The 13,245-nt window shown below is 36.4% G+C and overlaps 1 protein-coding gene across 1 annotated transcript in view; it reads right to left on the minus strand.

Annotated features, from left to right (window-relative positions):
* Positions 1 to 2,677: 2,677 nt before the first annotated feature.
* PHLDB2 (pleckstrin homology like domain family B member 2) overlaps positions 2,678 to 13,245 on the minus strand; it is a 232,264-nt gene continuing 221,696 nt past the window's right edge. The window contains 6 exon segments of the mRNA XM_036851524.1: positions 2,678 to 3,056; positions 3,654 to 3,739; positions 6,595 to 6,720; positions 6,723 to 6,813; positions 8,648 to 8,794; positions 9,827 to 9,917. Coding sequence (XP_036707419.1) covers positions 2,916 to 3,056; positions 3,654 to 3,739; positions 6,595 to 6,720; positions 6,723 to 6,813; positions 8,648 to 8,794; positions 9,827 to 9,917 — 682 coding nt within the window. The 3' untranslated portion in view covers positions 2,678 to 2,915.

The raw sequence follows: 13,245 nt of genomic DNA on the forward strand, positions 1-13,245 counted from the left end.
ATACTAGTTTATACGGATGCATATTATCTACTAGAGCACCGTTTTTAGAGGCAAACAGAAGAAAAAAATGGAATGGCCAATTAATGGTTGAATAAACTGTGGTACAAGGGTTTCTGGATTCCTGCTCTGACACCCTTCAAAGCAATTCTTGGAGGCCTCAAGCATCAACAAGTAAGGACTAGTTTTTTTTTGTTGTTTGTTTTCTATTTAAAAGTTACTGTAGCTGGTTTAATACTGGATACAGTGAATCCAGCCTATCTTTGGAGTCTTGAGAACCTGTCCTATTAGAACACACTAGAAAAGCTGGATAAATAAAAACTTAATAGATCTCTTTCTTGAGAGGTGTATTGCCAGAAACACCTGCTTGACAGCTGCTTGATTTAGCAACTTTCTCCAAAAGCTGCTGAGCTATTTTGCTAGTTCTCCATTAAGCCTGTTGTAGACTCTAAAGGGACTAAAATCACTAAGGTGATGCCCAATGCACATCACTTCAGCATCCTTTGTTTCTTAACAATAAACACTTCTCCCTATGGTTCTGGATATTTGCAAATATTCTCAATCATTCCTGTCCCTATTCTGTCCCTTTATTTTTGCAGGTCTTCTTGCATTTTATGTGCAGGAAAAAAAAAAATCTTACTTGTTCTCATAGTGGGAAAGGCACTGCACAAAAAAAGCAGGGAAACCCATGGACCATTTTCTCCATCCACCTTCATCAGTATAACAAATCAGGAAAAATTGTAGCTAGAGTCAAGTGAAGATGCTTTTACTGACAGCAATGGGCCTGAAGTAGACAAATTTGTTTCCGTTAACCTACTATCAATGTTGCCTTCACTGACAGGTGTGAAAGGACATACTGTAGAGGGTGGTTTCTTCCTCTGAAAGCTGCTTCCTTGTTCAGGGAAACAAATGATGTCCCCACCAAGTAAAGCCTTAGAGCTTTAACTTCATACCTGCATGATTTTTTCCCCATCAGAGAGAAGGACAGGTAAACACAGTCCTTCAATCCCCAGTAGTAATTGCATCTGTGCAATTAGACAAAAAGATGTCAGGTTTCTCAGGGGTTATCTCATCTTGTTAGCAACAGAAATGTGACCAGAGATATTTCTGATTACTTCAGTTTATAAACTACAGGTCATAATGTTAGCACACAACAACCTTTATGTCGATTCTACAATGGACTTTTGCTGATTAATCCATCCTCTGTCATGTAACCAATGGGTGACTTCCTAATGAGAGATGAGTTATTTTCAAATGTGAAATCTGGTCAATATTTTAATCCAAACTCAACATATTTTAACACACATATTGGAAAGGTTTACTATATCATGCAAGGCATAAAGTTGATTAGAATATCTTTACAATCCTATGAAGAAGGTAAAGTACAGTTCAGAAAAGTTATATCTTTACATTAACCAACAAAAGTTTAGCAATTGTATTTCACTCTCATTACAGGGTTTAGGGGTGATCTCTGAAAAAACAGATTATAAAAATGTCTTCTGCAATTGTGATTTTGTCCTTCACTGTTCAAGTAAAATCATGTGTCATCCAGTTGCAAAATCTTATTATTGGCAACATGTATACAAACCACTGCAAATAAAAAAAAAATTGTACCCAGGCAGGCCTGACAAAGATTTTACAGACACTTCTAATCTAATCATTTCGCTTGTACTAGTAAGTAATGTCATTATTTTCTGCTTTCATTCTTTTGCCAAAGCGTAGAAAGAGTACATTCATACTTACAAATGCACACATGACAAACCAGGATAAATGGAATTTGAAATCATTATAAAAGGACTTTCCTGAAGTCATTTCATTCAACAAAAATTAATTTAACTCTAAAAAACAAAGGCTAATTGTAAAGAAAATACATAATAAAATAGCACATTACAGAGTACATTAAGTTGAACTTCATTTGCCTTTTAATGGGATCACAATACTTCTGTAAATAAGGATTTTAATTGGTCTGTTCTTTGGTGAAAACAGCTGTATTTCATAGTTATGTCATGTGAGGCTGCAGCAAAGAGAAATCAGATAATATAAAGAAAATCGGCTACTGGTTGCCTTTATTCTCAGTACTGGGAATGGAGAAATCTTCATCAAAATAGCTCCTAAGTATTCTCTTTATTTTAAATTGCCCAATGTGACAGAATGTCTAAGACTGCTTCTTCCAAAAACACACAGCTTTTTGTTCTTCTTTTACAAAGAGTGGTTTGCTATATATGTACAGTAGATTATGCTGGTGGTGATTCTTCAAAGTCAACTTCCTGGGCACTTGTTGGCATCAAAGTACCATTTTAAAATGTAGAATAACACTAACTGCAGTTCATCACTTGAAACTACTACTGTTAAACAGAGGTGATATCGAGTCTTTGGTTTTGGTGTAGTACTTTAAAAGTAGGGCCAAACTCCTCGTACAATATATTCCCTTCCAAGCCCTTATTTGCTTATATTTATAAAATAACATTCAGCAAAATACTCCTTTTTCAAAAAAGCCAGTTGATTACCAGTAAAGTCAATGCCAATGATTTGGGTGCTAAAATAATTTCATATTTTCCATGTACATATAGACATTTGTAAACGGTTTAGTTTATTCACCAAAATCAACAATGATAAAAAGAATTTATAAGAAATGTTCCTATAAGTGATGCTATTTACCAAAATAGTATTTTCTTTCTCCTAGGCGCTTCAATTCTTTGCTATTTATGATCAAGCTTTGAGTTATTTACGCTTAATCTTTGAATTAAAATCCCTTCTTTCCCTTTTACAAATGACCTCCTGTTTATATGAAAACAGTTCTGAGTATCCATAGTTAAAGGGATGGGTCTGTTGGGTCTTTCCACCTGGTGTTGAATATGGCTTTATTCTTGTAAGAAATTATTGCAGTCTGCCCTGAAGTGGACTATTGCGTTAGTTCACTACAACAAGAAGTGAGTGTAACCTTCCGCCCCAGTAACTATAACATCCATCCAGATCCGCATGGCTTCTGGCGATGGGGCCACCATATAGTAGATTCTGTCATGCGTCTTGACGCTAAAGGTGAGTAATGGATTAGGACTCTAAAAGGAAAAGAACATAAAACAAATCTTGAAATTATACATTAAATATAACACAGAGATATGTGAAGGCTTCTATGTAGCTATTACTTCTGTTCTAATGTAACCTATTCCCTTGCCCTCAACGCCTTTCTCAAGATTGACCATATTTCTGGCCTTTCCGCACAAGAGCTCTCACAGTGAGCTCACCAGTCGTTTTAGCAGCTACTTGTAAAGCTCCAGCAGGGTATCTAGCTGATAGTGGGCGCGCTAAAAATAGCTCAATAAATGTTATTCTTAGCCCTACTAAGATGTTTCCTTATGATCTTCCTCATAAGTAGGTAGTAGCTCCTTCTTAGAAGCCTAGCAAAGAGTTACTTGGCAGGGTCTCCCAAACCAATATATCCAGAGTATTTTCTCATTTTGTCATGATTTATTTTTTCACAAAAAGATCAGTTGCACTAACTACTTTACTTCTATGTTTACTTTTCCAACACCATTCTGATCATATCTATCTATCATGTCAGAATAACAAATCGAAATTAATTAGAATTCAAAAAATACCTTTCCCCCTACTTAATTATGCATTCAAATTGTAGGAATCTGAAATTCAATGTTTACCTTATTAGCATTCTTGAGGTGATCATAATATACTTCTTCAATGGCTTGAAAGTATATTACTCCTTTTAATTTAGCTTCATGCTTGTCTGCAATGGTAGATGAGTGTTAAAACAAATACTTTATCACCACTGATGGACAGGAAAAATTATAATTTCATTATAACTATCATCATTAAAATATTTATCTAGCATTTAAATTATCTAAGATTAATTAAGATAACCTAGGTTAGTACATTAGCCGCACTCTGTCCTGAAAAAAGAAAAAAAAAAAAGAAGGTTGGAATTAGCAACCCTAAACAAAAGAGACTAAGTGACTTTACTCAAGGCTCTTTACAAATTAGCAGTCAAAAGGTAACCCAGAATACTGACTGTCAGGTTAGCACACAAAGTGTAAACACCATTGACATCAAGATAAATTATTTCACCACATTCTCCAAGACAGTAGTTGTAATGAAAATATTAATATGCAGCTCTGTTGCAATGAAATTTGTAACAAGTGTGTTTTTTGATTTCTAATTTAAAATAATATCCTACTTATGTTTCTTTCCTATCAAATTTCTTGTCTAGTATACTTGATATTTCATCCTGTTCTCAACGGAGTTTCATGTCAATAATTTAATGTCCTTTCAGTGCAGCGTTTTCCAAACTGCTTCCAAAGATTTCGTCAGATTTGCCGTAAAAACCAAACAGAGCATAAAACAAAACAAAAACAAACAACCAAACCACCAACCAAACAGCATCACTCTGTGGTGACTAATAACACCAATATGTTCTTGAGACATTTTGTAATTTAAACTCTGCAGGGATGACAGCACATGCAAGCACATTAAAGAATCTCAAAATTATGGATGAGGATACAGAGAAAGAGACTCTGTCATACCCTGCTGGTGGAAACGCAAATGAGAAAGTCTCTTTTGGAAGTCAATTGGTAAAACATACATAATGAAAAATGCCAGAATTCTTACTCAGCAATTCTGCTTCTAAAACTGTATCGTATAAGACCTACGCATGCATGTGCACGTGTATTTGGGTTCGTTGGAGCACAAGCTGCAAAAGATCTGCTGGAGCTTTAATAGGGAACTGATTTAATTCTAGACCAGCCGTACACTGCAATCTACACAGCCACTGAAAAGACTGAAGTAAATCTGCATGTGCTCAAAGAGAAAAATCTTGAAATACTGTTATGTGAAGAAAGGTATGAACAGAGTGAATAATTTGGTCCTAACTGTATTAAAGAAGAAAGAATACCTATATAGACTGAAACATACATGAAAAGGAATGGAGAAAGTCTGAAAGGATATTTCAGGCTTAACAGTGTTAGAAAAGGGAGAACTTTTGTGATGGGAAGAAACTTACTTTCATTATATAGACTTAGTTCCTAGGGAAACTCTGTTTTAATTAATACTGTGTTCGGTGGGTTTCCACCAGTTTCTGTGAAAGAGAAGGTCAATGTGTCTCTCAAACATTTGGTGGAAAAGGTCCTGCAATAATGAATTCATGGGAAAACAATGATACTTTGTTTTTTGGAAACAGAGGTAAAATAAAATCTGGAGATAAAAGTAAACCTTGTCAGTGTTTCAAAGCAGACAGAAAACTGGGGAAGAAAACTTTTGTTTGTAGGGCACTTCAGATATGAGAAAGAATCTGAGAAATACAAGCATAAGAATGAAATACAAATCCAGAGAAAAGGAGCAGAAAGAGTGTAGCTGTTTTGTCTGAGTTATTTTAAAATTTTATTTTTGGAAAATTCTGGCTGAGGTTGTCTTTGGAGACTAGCACGTAGCAAAGTTTTGTTTATGCATTTTGCAGACACTAAATTGGCATTTCTTATTACATAGGCATCTTTTCTATTGTATTAACTAAAGAGACTGTCTCTGGATTCTTATAAAACCCAAGGTCAGAAAGCCCAAGAGAGGCAACCTGTGAGGGTTAGTAGACCATTTACTTCAGGCCACTCGCCCCTGTAGCAACTGGAACCCCACCCAAAGAGCCCCTAACTGAAAGGCATGCACCCCCTGCCCTTTCCTCACCCCGATTCTGGGGCTCCATTGCCAGTGTTTCCTTTCTTCCACATGCTTCTTGGTTGCTCACACCCCTCTTCATAAACATATCCTGACCTCACACTACAGATTAAATGACTGGACTGTTATTTTTTATTACCTTGATACACTTTGTAACAATTCCCAACAATGCTCATAAATGCTGATACAGTCACCCCAAGGCAGGGTCTCTTCATAACCTCTAGTCTGATTCTACTCTTACTCAGCAGTTGAAAAGAGAGCAGAGCTATTCTTATGCTGCTAATGGACATATTTCATATGTGATCTATGTGTAAATAAGGGGCTTCTTAATAAGTAAACCGGTTACACAAATACTCCTGTATTTATAGAAGATTCAGTAGGGTATGGTTCTCATAATCCATCATTTAAAGAATCCAAAAATATTCCAGTCACTTAATAAATACTTACTTATTCACTAGTTCACTGATGAGCTTTACTCTCTGTGCTGAAATTGTCATTCTAGTATACAAACTACAGTTGAATGACCTGGCAGTTTAAGCTGCCTAATTGTGGTGTGACTTTAGAGCATATGATCATAAGAAATAAATAGAAACCTTTTTTTTCTGATTTCATGGTTTAAAAGATAATATTTTGGTCTAAAATAAATTCCATTTAATATTTATTTGGGCTTGAGCTTATTTCAGAACTAGAATAGACTAACTCACACTTTTTAAATAACATAATTTTTATTATTTCTAGAGGAAATTCATATCAGGTGGACCATATATCTGAATAGAAAATAATATACATCTATCAAGCTAATATTGCCATTACATTCTATTACTTATCACTCTAATTATTTATTCCTGAATTTTTATGCCTTTGGTTCTTTAACAGAGAATTCCTGATTGAATATATCACTCAGATTTTTTTATCACCCACCTGCATAATAAGAGAAGGTGCGCTTGTTCCGATCAAAAACAAACCAACGTTTTTTCCAAGTTTTAATTTTTCCACCCATTTTGATGAGGAATCCTCTGCAGGTCTTCTCTGTGATTGACACATGATACAGGTATCAATATTGTGGCCAGCAGTCTCCACGTGGCTGCGCAAATCAAAGTCTTCCTTCCGGATAGGCAGATAACGGGTCAGAGGTCGAGCCTGGAAAAGCACAAGCCCATCTCATCTATAGCTAATTATTTGTTTTGTTTAGGTCACAGATGTTTAGAAGTGAAGTGAACTGAAAAGCCTAAGTGTTAATAAATGTCCATGTGATTATGAGAGCTTAAGCTAAACATTGTCATTTGGAATCTAAAAAGCGAATGGCATTTTAAGAAGGATGCTATGGTATGGGGGGGGAAAATGTGGATAAACTCAGGCCAACAGATTCTATTCCTTGAAATGGCCAGATGAGAAAAATGGAAACATGTCATTTACCTTAGCTTTAACAGAGGTACTTAGCACTTAAAAACACAGGGAAATAAGGCATGAAGTTATCTGGGCTCCTCCTTACAGATGAGAACTCCTCCTCTGTAACGTATCCAGGAGTTCTCCCTGCCACAACTCAACAATAGTTCTCCTTAAATAACCGCAGACATGACATAATTGACTGAACATTATTTAGTAAGTCCAGCCCCCAAGGATGTATGTACATGTCGGCTTGCATACACCCTGTGATAGAAATTGAAGGCAGAGATGTATGTTTTGAAAAGCGAAGCTAAAATAAGGTAAGAAGTGGAATCAAAGCTGTACCCAATGAACTGTCCAGGACGAGACACTGAAGAGATGTACATAGATGTCTTTTATTTTACTATGGCTGGAGTAGAGGTTCATCTAATCTAGGAAGCACATATTGCACGGGTAGTATTTCTAAAATAGTCTTTTATTTTATCCTGTTAAATTACCCCACCGCTTTGCCCTGGGGGAAAATAACCTAATCATACACTTGGAAGCAAAAGTTATAATTGGGATTAAAATAGAATTGTGCCTTTTGGTTTTGGCTTCAGATATCAAACTGGCATGGATGGCCTTTACACTAAATCAAAATGTGACAGAGGTTTGGCATAATGAAATAAAATGAACAAGTTTTACTTTGTATTTTTCCTTTATTTTGCCTTTGATTCTGTGGTACTTTGATGTTAGACAGATGCCACAGATTCACTGAGCCCTCAAAGGACATGAAGTCTTAAGGCGAGTCTCCAACTGTTGTACTTCAGACTGCCAGCAACTGTGAGAAATAAGGGAATTGGTACCTTTTACCATTAAGTCTAGTAAGCTTTGGTAAAACTGATTTGAACTTTAAATTACATGGCACTTAAATTTTTATTTTAGTTTCTCAGAAAACATACATTATGTAAGCAGTTCTAGTGACAAGAACAGAGACTCAGACTCTGCTGACTGAGATAGGAAGTCAAACAAAGTGGATGGTTTTCCTGAGTTTTGCTCGAGTTCAGGAATCCTGTGCACATGTGTGTGGACTGATGCAGCAAAGGGGAAACGTGTGACAACACAGTGGTTAGGAAAAAAAAACCCCAAAACATGAACACCACCACCAAAAAACCGGGCTGGTAAAAGTATCCTGTTCTGGAGTGTTTGCTTCCAAAAGATGTCTTAGTAGAATCTCTTCTCTTTCTCAGCTTAGTTTGGGTGTTGTATTTGTTTTCAGTAAGGAATCCAGCTGCATTTTCAAAGCTGCTCAAGAAGACATTCTCCTTTTAAATATACTCCAAAAAAAATGGGTAGAAGAAAAAGTGCCTCTCCAATCAAAATGTGCCACGTATAACTAAAGAGAAATGTCATTTTGTTAGTAGTTCCCAGTGGGTTTTGAAATAAACACACATTTTTTTTGCCCATTAATGCACTTCTCTTAGCCATTACATGTCAAGGGCTAATAGGCAGCACAACCAAAGGCATCCTCAGACATAGCATGACTGTCTTCTGAAAAACGACCACCAGGGGGCAACCTACTCCAATCCATCCAAATTGACCAACCAACCTGTGCCCTTTGTTTCTCCCTTATTTTTACTTCCTTTTCAATTAACTTCTGCCTCTGGCTGGTTTCTTCCTGCAATCGTTTTTCCAGGAGTTCTCGGCGTCGTTTTTCTTCTTCCAGAGCGCGTTTCTTGGCTTCCATTTCCCGTTCCTAAATATCATTATGCAGAAAAAAATTTTCAGACATACTGGTTATACTTGAATGATTCCAATATGAAAACAAATAATTCTCACTAGACAATTCCTGATTTTATAGCCCAGTATATATCTAAGACTAAAACACCCGTAATCACCATTCACAGAACTTTCAAAAGCATCCTGTGCAGAAATGCAACCACTACATTTAATTAAAAATGAAATATTAAGTGAAACACAGCTTGTGACTCTATTCAGTCATTTCATACTAATGACCCCATATATTAAAAACTCTCCATTTTTAATATAAAAAAGGCTCACTAATTGTGACCCAACACCAGTCACGACTTTCGGCCTTTCTTTGATGGCCGTAGGTCCTTCCAATTCCTGTTGTTGCTCTGTGGCTTCCTGGCTGACGGTCACAGAGGAAGTGCCCAGGGAAGTTAGAAGAGGAAAGGAGGTGCCCTTTCAGGCAGGATGCAAAGGCATTTGGGGAATTCCTAAGGAAGTTCAGATTCTGGCTTGAAATACAGTCACAATAACATGGGAGTTTTAATATTACAATAGTGTCTTTACCACGAACTGGCAAGGCAGGGAGAATGCATAAAGACCTGCCATTCCTCCTGTTCCCCGGCAGGCAAACAAAGGCGCCATTGAAGGGAAAATGTAATACAAAGCATTCATTTCAGTTTATGTCCACACAATACACATTTTACATTATGAAAAATGGTAGTGCAGTAAAGAGCCGTAGAGAACATCTCTCTAACACCCTCATTTTTCAGAAAAGAAAATGGGGCCAGTGGGAATTCCCTGGCAGTCCAGTGGTTAGGACTCTGTGCTTTCACTGCCGAGGACCTGGGGTTCAATTCCTGGTCAGGGAACCAAGATCCCACAAGCCATGTGGCACGGCCAAAAAAAAAAAGAAAATGAGGCCAAGAAAGGTGGAGTGACTACTCCAAGATCATGCTGCTTATTGAGGCCTGTAAACAGTTTCCCAGTGTCAAGTGCAGGGCATCTTGAACTACTACATCAAAGATATTAGGCCTACCCTGGATTCAAGAAGCCTTGTCTTCTCTGCATGAGCCTGCTTCAAAAGTCTCTCCATTTCTTCTATTCGGGCAATATTTGAAGTGCTGGCACTGAAGAAAACACAAAAGCCTTTCAAGAATACTGCTTCTTACTGATGTCTCTTCAAACACACACACACACACACACACACACACACACACACACGACAAGATCCAATACAATTTAAAGGATGTTACTTACAAGAATCACTGGTCTGAAGAGGCAAGTCAATTCAACTCTGAAAACTGTAGGTGAAACTTAACTTACCTCAGTTTTAAGAGATAAAACATAGGCAAGGAAAATAATACCAAATAAAGTGCTTTACTCTTAAATAAACCAAAACCAACTCCTACAAAGTGTGTTCTCAAAATGTTTCCTCCAAAGTCTAAAAATTTTGGCTTGCGGGAAGTCTTCCCATTAGTTTAATTATTCAGGGATGCCAGACCAACGACACTATCACCAAAGTTCTACGTAAATGACCCCTAAGTTTGGAAGTCACTTTATTTGGTTTGGGATCATGTATCACCAGCTACTTTTTTGTTATGCCTTTTTGCTTGTGGACATTTTATTTCTTAAATGGTGATTTAAGATGGCCAATTAAAAAAATGACTTCTCTTACAGGTGCAATAGAAGGGTAGTGGCCGGTTTTGCCAATAAAGCCCATCCACCGTACGAACGAGAAAACTGCATTAAGGGATTCAAGAGCTTCAAAAGTAATGCATCTTGAAAAAGATACCACATAAACACATGAAGAAAAAAACCAAAGGGAGTGAAAGCTGCAAGACCAGGTAGGATAACTAACAGAGAAGTAGAAGAACTTAGAAATGTTTAACATTAAACAAAATATATTATTTTTCCCTTGTTTACATTTTATTTGACTATTCTGGAAAAAAAGGACCTTGGCCTAAGTCAAAACTTATTTATTTTGATGTTCCAGCCATGGAGAACCAATGTCATTTCTTATGCATGTTTACTTGCATAGTCACTTAAATGTATCTTCTTTTCTAGACTCTCTTGGCTATAGAGAGGCTTTTGTGCCTGTATCCTCCATAGCATAAAGCCTGGTACACGGTAGGTGTTCACGTTTGCTACACACATTCATATAAAAATTAATTCATATAAAAATGAATAAGATAATCATTAGTATAGTCTCGCTAAATCATATTGTTGATCAACTCAAACCTACGATGTTTGAGGGCTAAGAGTTCTTTTGAAGAGAAACATGACCACAGTAATGTAGGACATATGGTTTACCTTAAAATCAGTACTGTGCACACATGTTTATAGCAGCTTTATTCATAAATGCCAAAACTTGGAAGCAACTAAGATATCCTTTAGTAGGTAAATGAATAAATAAACCATAGTACATCCAGACTATGGACTATTAGTCAGTACTAAAAAGAAATGAGCTATCAAGCCATGGAAAGACATGGAGAAACTATACATGCATATTACTAAGTGAAAGAAGCCAATCTGAAAAGCTAAATGCTTTATTACTCCAACCATATGACATTCTGGAAAAGACAAAACTATGGAGGCAGTAAAAAAAAATTATATTTTATATACTTTAAAAGCTACTTTGGTTATTTTGTTAAAAAATAATTAATTTTTATCCATGGACACCTACTTGTTCTCTATAGGTATACTTTTGCTATTGATTTAATATTTCCTTGACATGTAAACCACTTTTATTCAGCAAAATTTTTGCTGCTCTATGATACTGTGTTGCCACTACCTGATACTTTGGGGGGGATCAGAACTGTACCTGCAGTGAAAAGCAAAAGCAATTGCAATAGCAATTTAGGGTGAAGTCTAGACTTGTCAATACAATGGCATGGAACAAATGAAATGCCATTTGGCTAGCACCTGTCATGCCAAGGGAGAGCCTGAAGTCACTGAAGATACATTTTGTAATGCATTACCTGTAGCACAAGACACTCATCATTGGTTTCTCCAGCCCACCTAAATTACAAGAGGAGTAATGCTTCCTCCCATTGCTCCAAATTCTGACCTTCTTCAGAAGGCAGGCACATTTCTGATCTCATGTAATTACTGTATGATACTGAATAATACTGAATCACTTGGCCATTAATGGTATAAAGATGACTAGTTTTGCCTCCTTTCTCTACTTAGCCATATTCTATTTTATCAACTGAAGATTACTTTTTTTACGTGACCAACTTTGGCAAAAACCCATAGTCATAAAGAAAAATGAAACTTCAGTCAAGGGTAAAGGAATCTAAATAGCACATTTAGTTTTCAGTGCTGAACAATACCTTTCAGCAAAATTTGAATTTGCTTTTTAGAATATTCACTTTAGAGGCAAAGGCAAAAACAGAAAAAGGAAGGAAAAATAGCAAACAAGAACATTGTCATACAACAAACAAATAAATAAGCAAAACGCAAAACAAAATTCTCCATAAAGACATAAAACTTTTCCAAGACTGCCTTCAGCATACCAATATTGCCACTAAATGAAGAGCCAGTGTCCCAGAATATTTATTTTCAATTCATCTTCTCAAGCATTTTTTCAGGTTAAGCAAATTATTACTCCATATAAAATGTCTAATCTTTCTCTATTCAAAAAGATTAGACTATCTGGTCTCTTTGACAGCTGTCTGCCCTCTTCTGAAATCCTCTGGTTTTCAGTATCTCTTCTGAAAGAACTCCCTAGAATAAAATGCAAACACTGGGTGTTGACTATCTAGGGTAGAAAGCAGAATACAAACCTTTGCCTGAAACAAAGGGATTAGAAGTATCTGAAATTCTGGTTGATGTATCTCTTAAAACCAAGCTCAGCCTTGGATGCCCTCAACCCCGTACCCAGTCTTGTCCCCGCTCCACACACACAGTGCTGGTGGGTAATAGCTATAATGAGAGATCAACTTCCTTAACATTTTCTCAAAGCATGAACACAAGGTCAGGGCTTATTAGCAATAGTAATAAGAACATATAATTTTAGGTGGTATTCAGAACACTACACTCTATGAGCTCATTCAATCATTTTAGCAGAAAACAGACTTTATGCAGAATTGACCTTCAGCTGCTGTTTTCTAAGACCCAAGACCTGTTTTCTTAGCTTTATATTTGTGTACAGTGTAAGTAATGATGCTGAAATAGCAAAAACACTGTCTGACTCAAAGAACTTTCTGCTGGACACGAAAATGATGTCTCAACAAAAAGTGTAAGGCAAAGGTACCCACAACTCTGAGTAACTCGATAATTCTACCAATGGCTTTTTGTGACATAATAAACCACAAGACTAAGTTTATGTTGCTAGAACTTCAGCATGGAATTACCTCTTTAAAATGTGTATCATTTCAGGATATTTTAATACATAATTTTTTAAAAATCTAAAAAAAGAGAAAAATTTTTAGTTCTTTATTTCTTTTTCTACCT

Source organism: Balaenoptera musculus, chromosome 4 (assembly GCF_009873245.2).
Source record: "Balaenoptera musculus isolate JJ_BM4_2016_0621 chromosome 4, mBalMus1.pri.v3, whole genome shotgun sequence".
Lineage (NCBI taxonomy): Eukaryota > Metazoa > Chordata > Mammalia > Artiodactyla > Balaenopteridae > Balaenoptera > Balaenoptera musculus.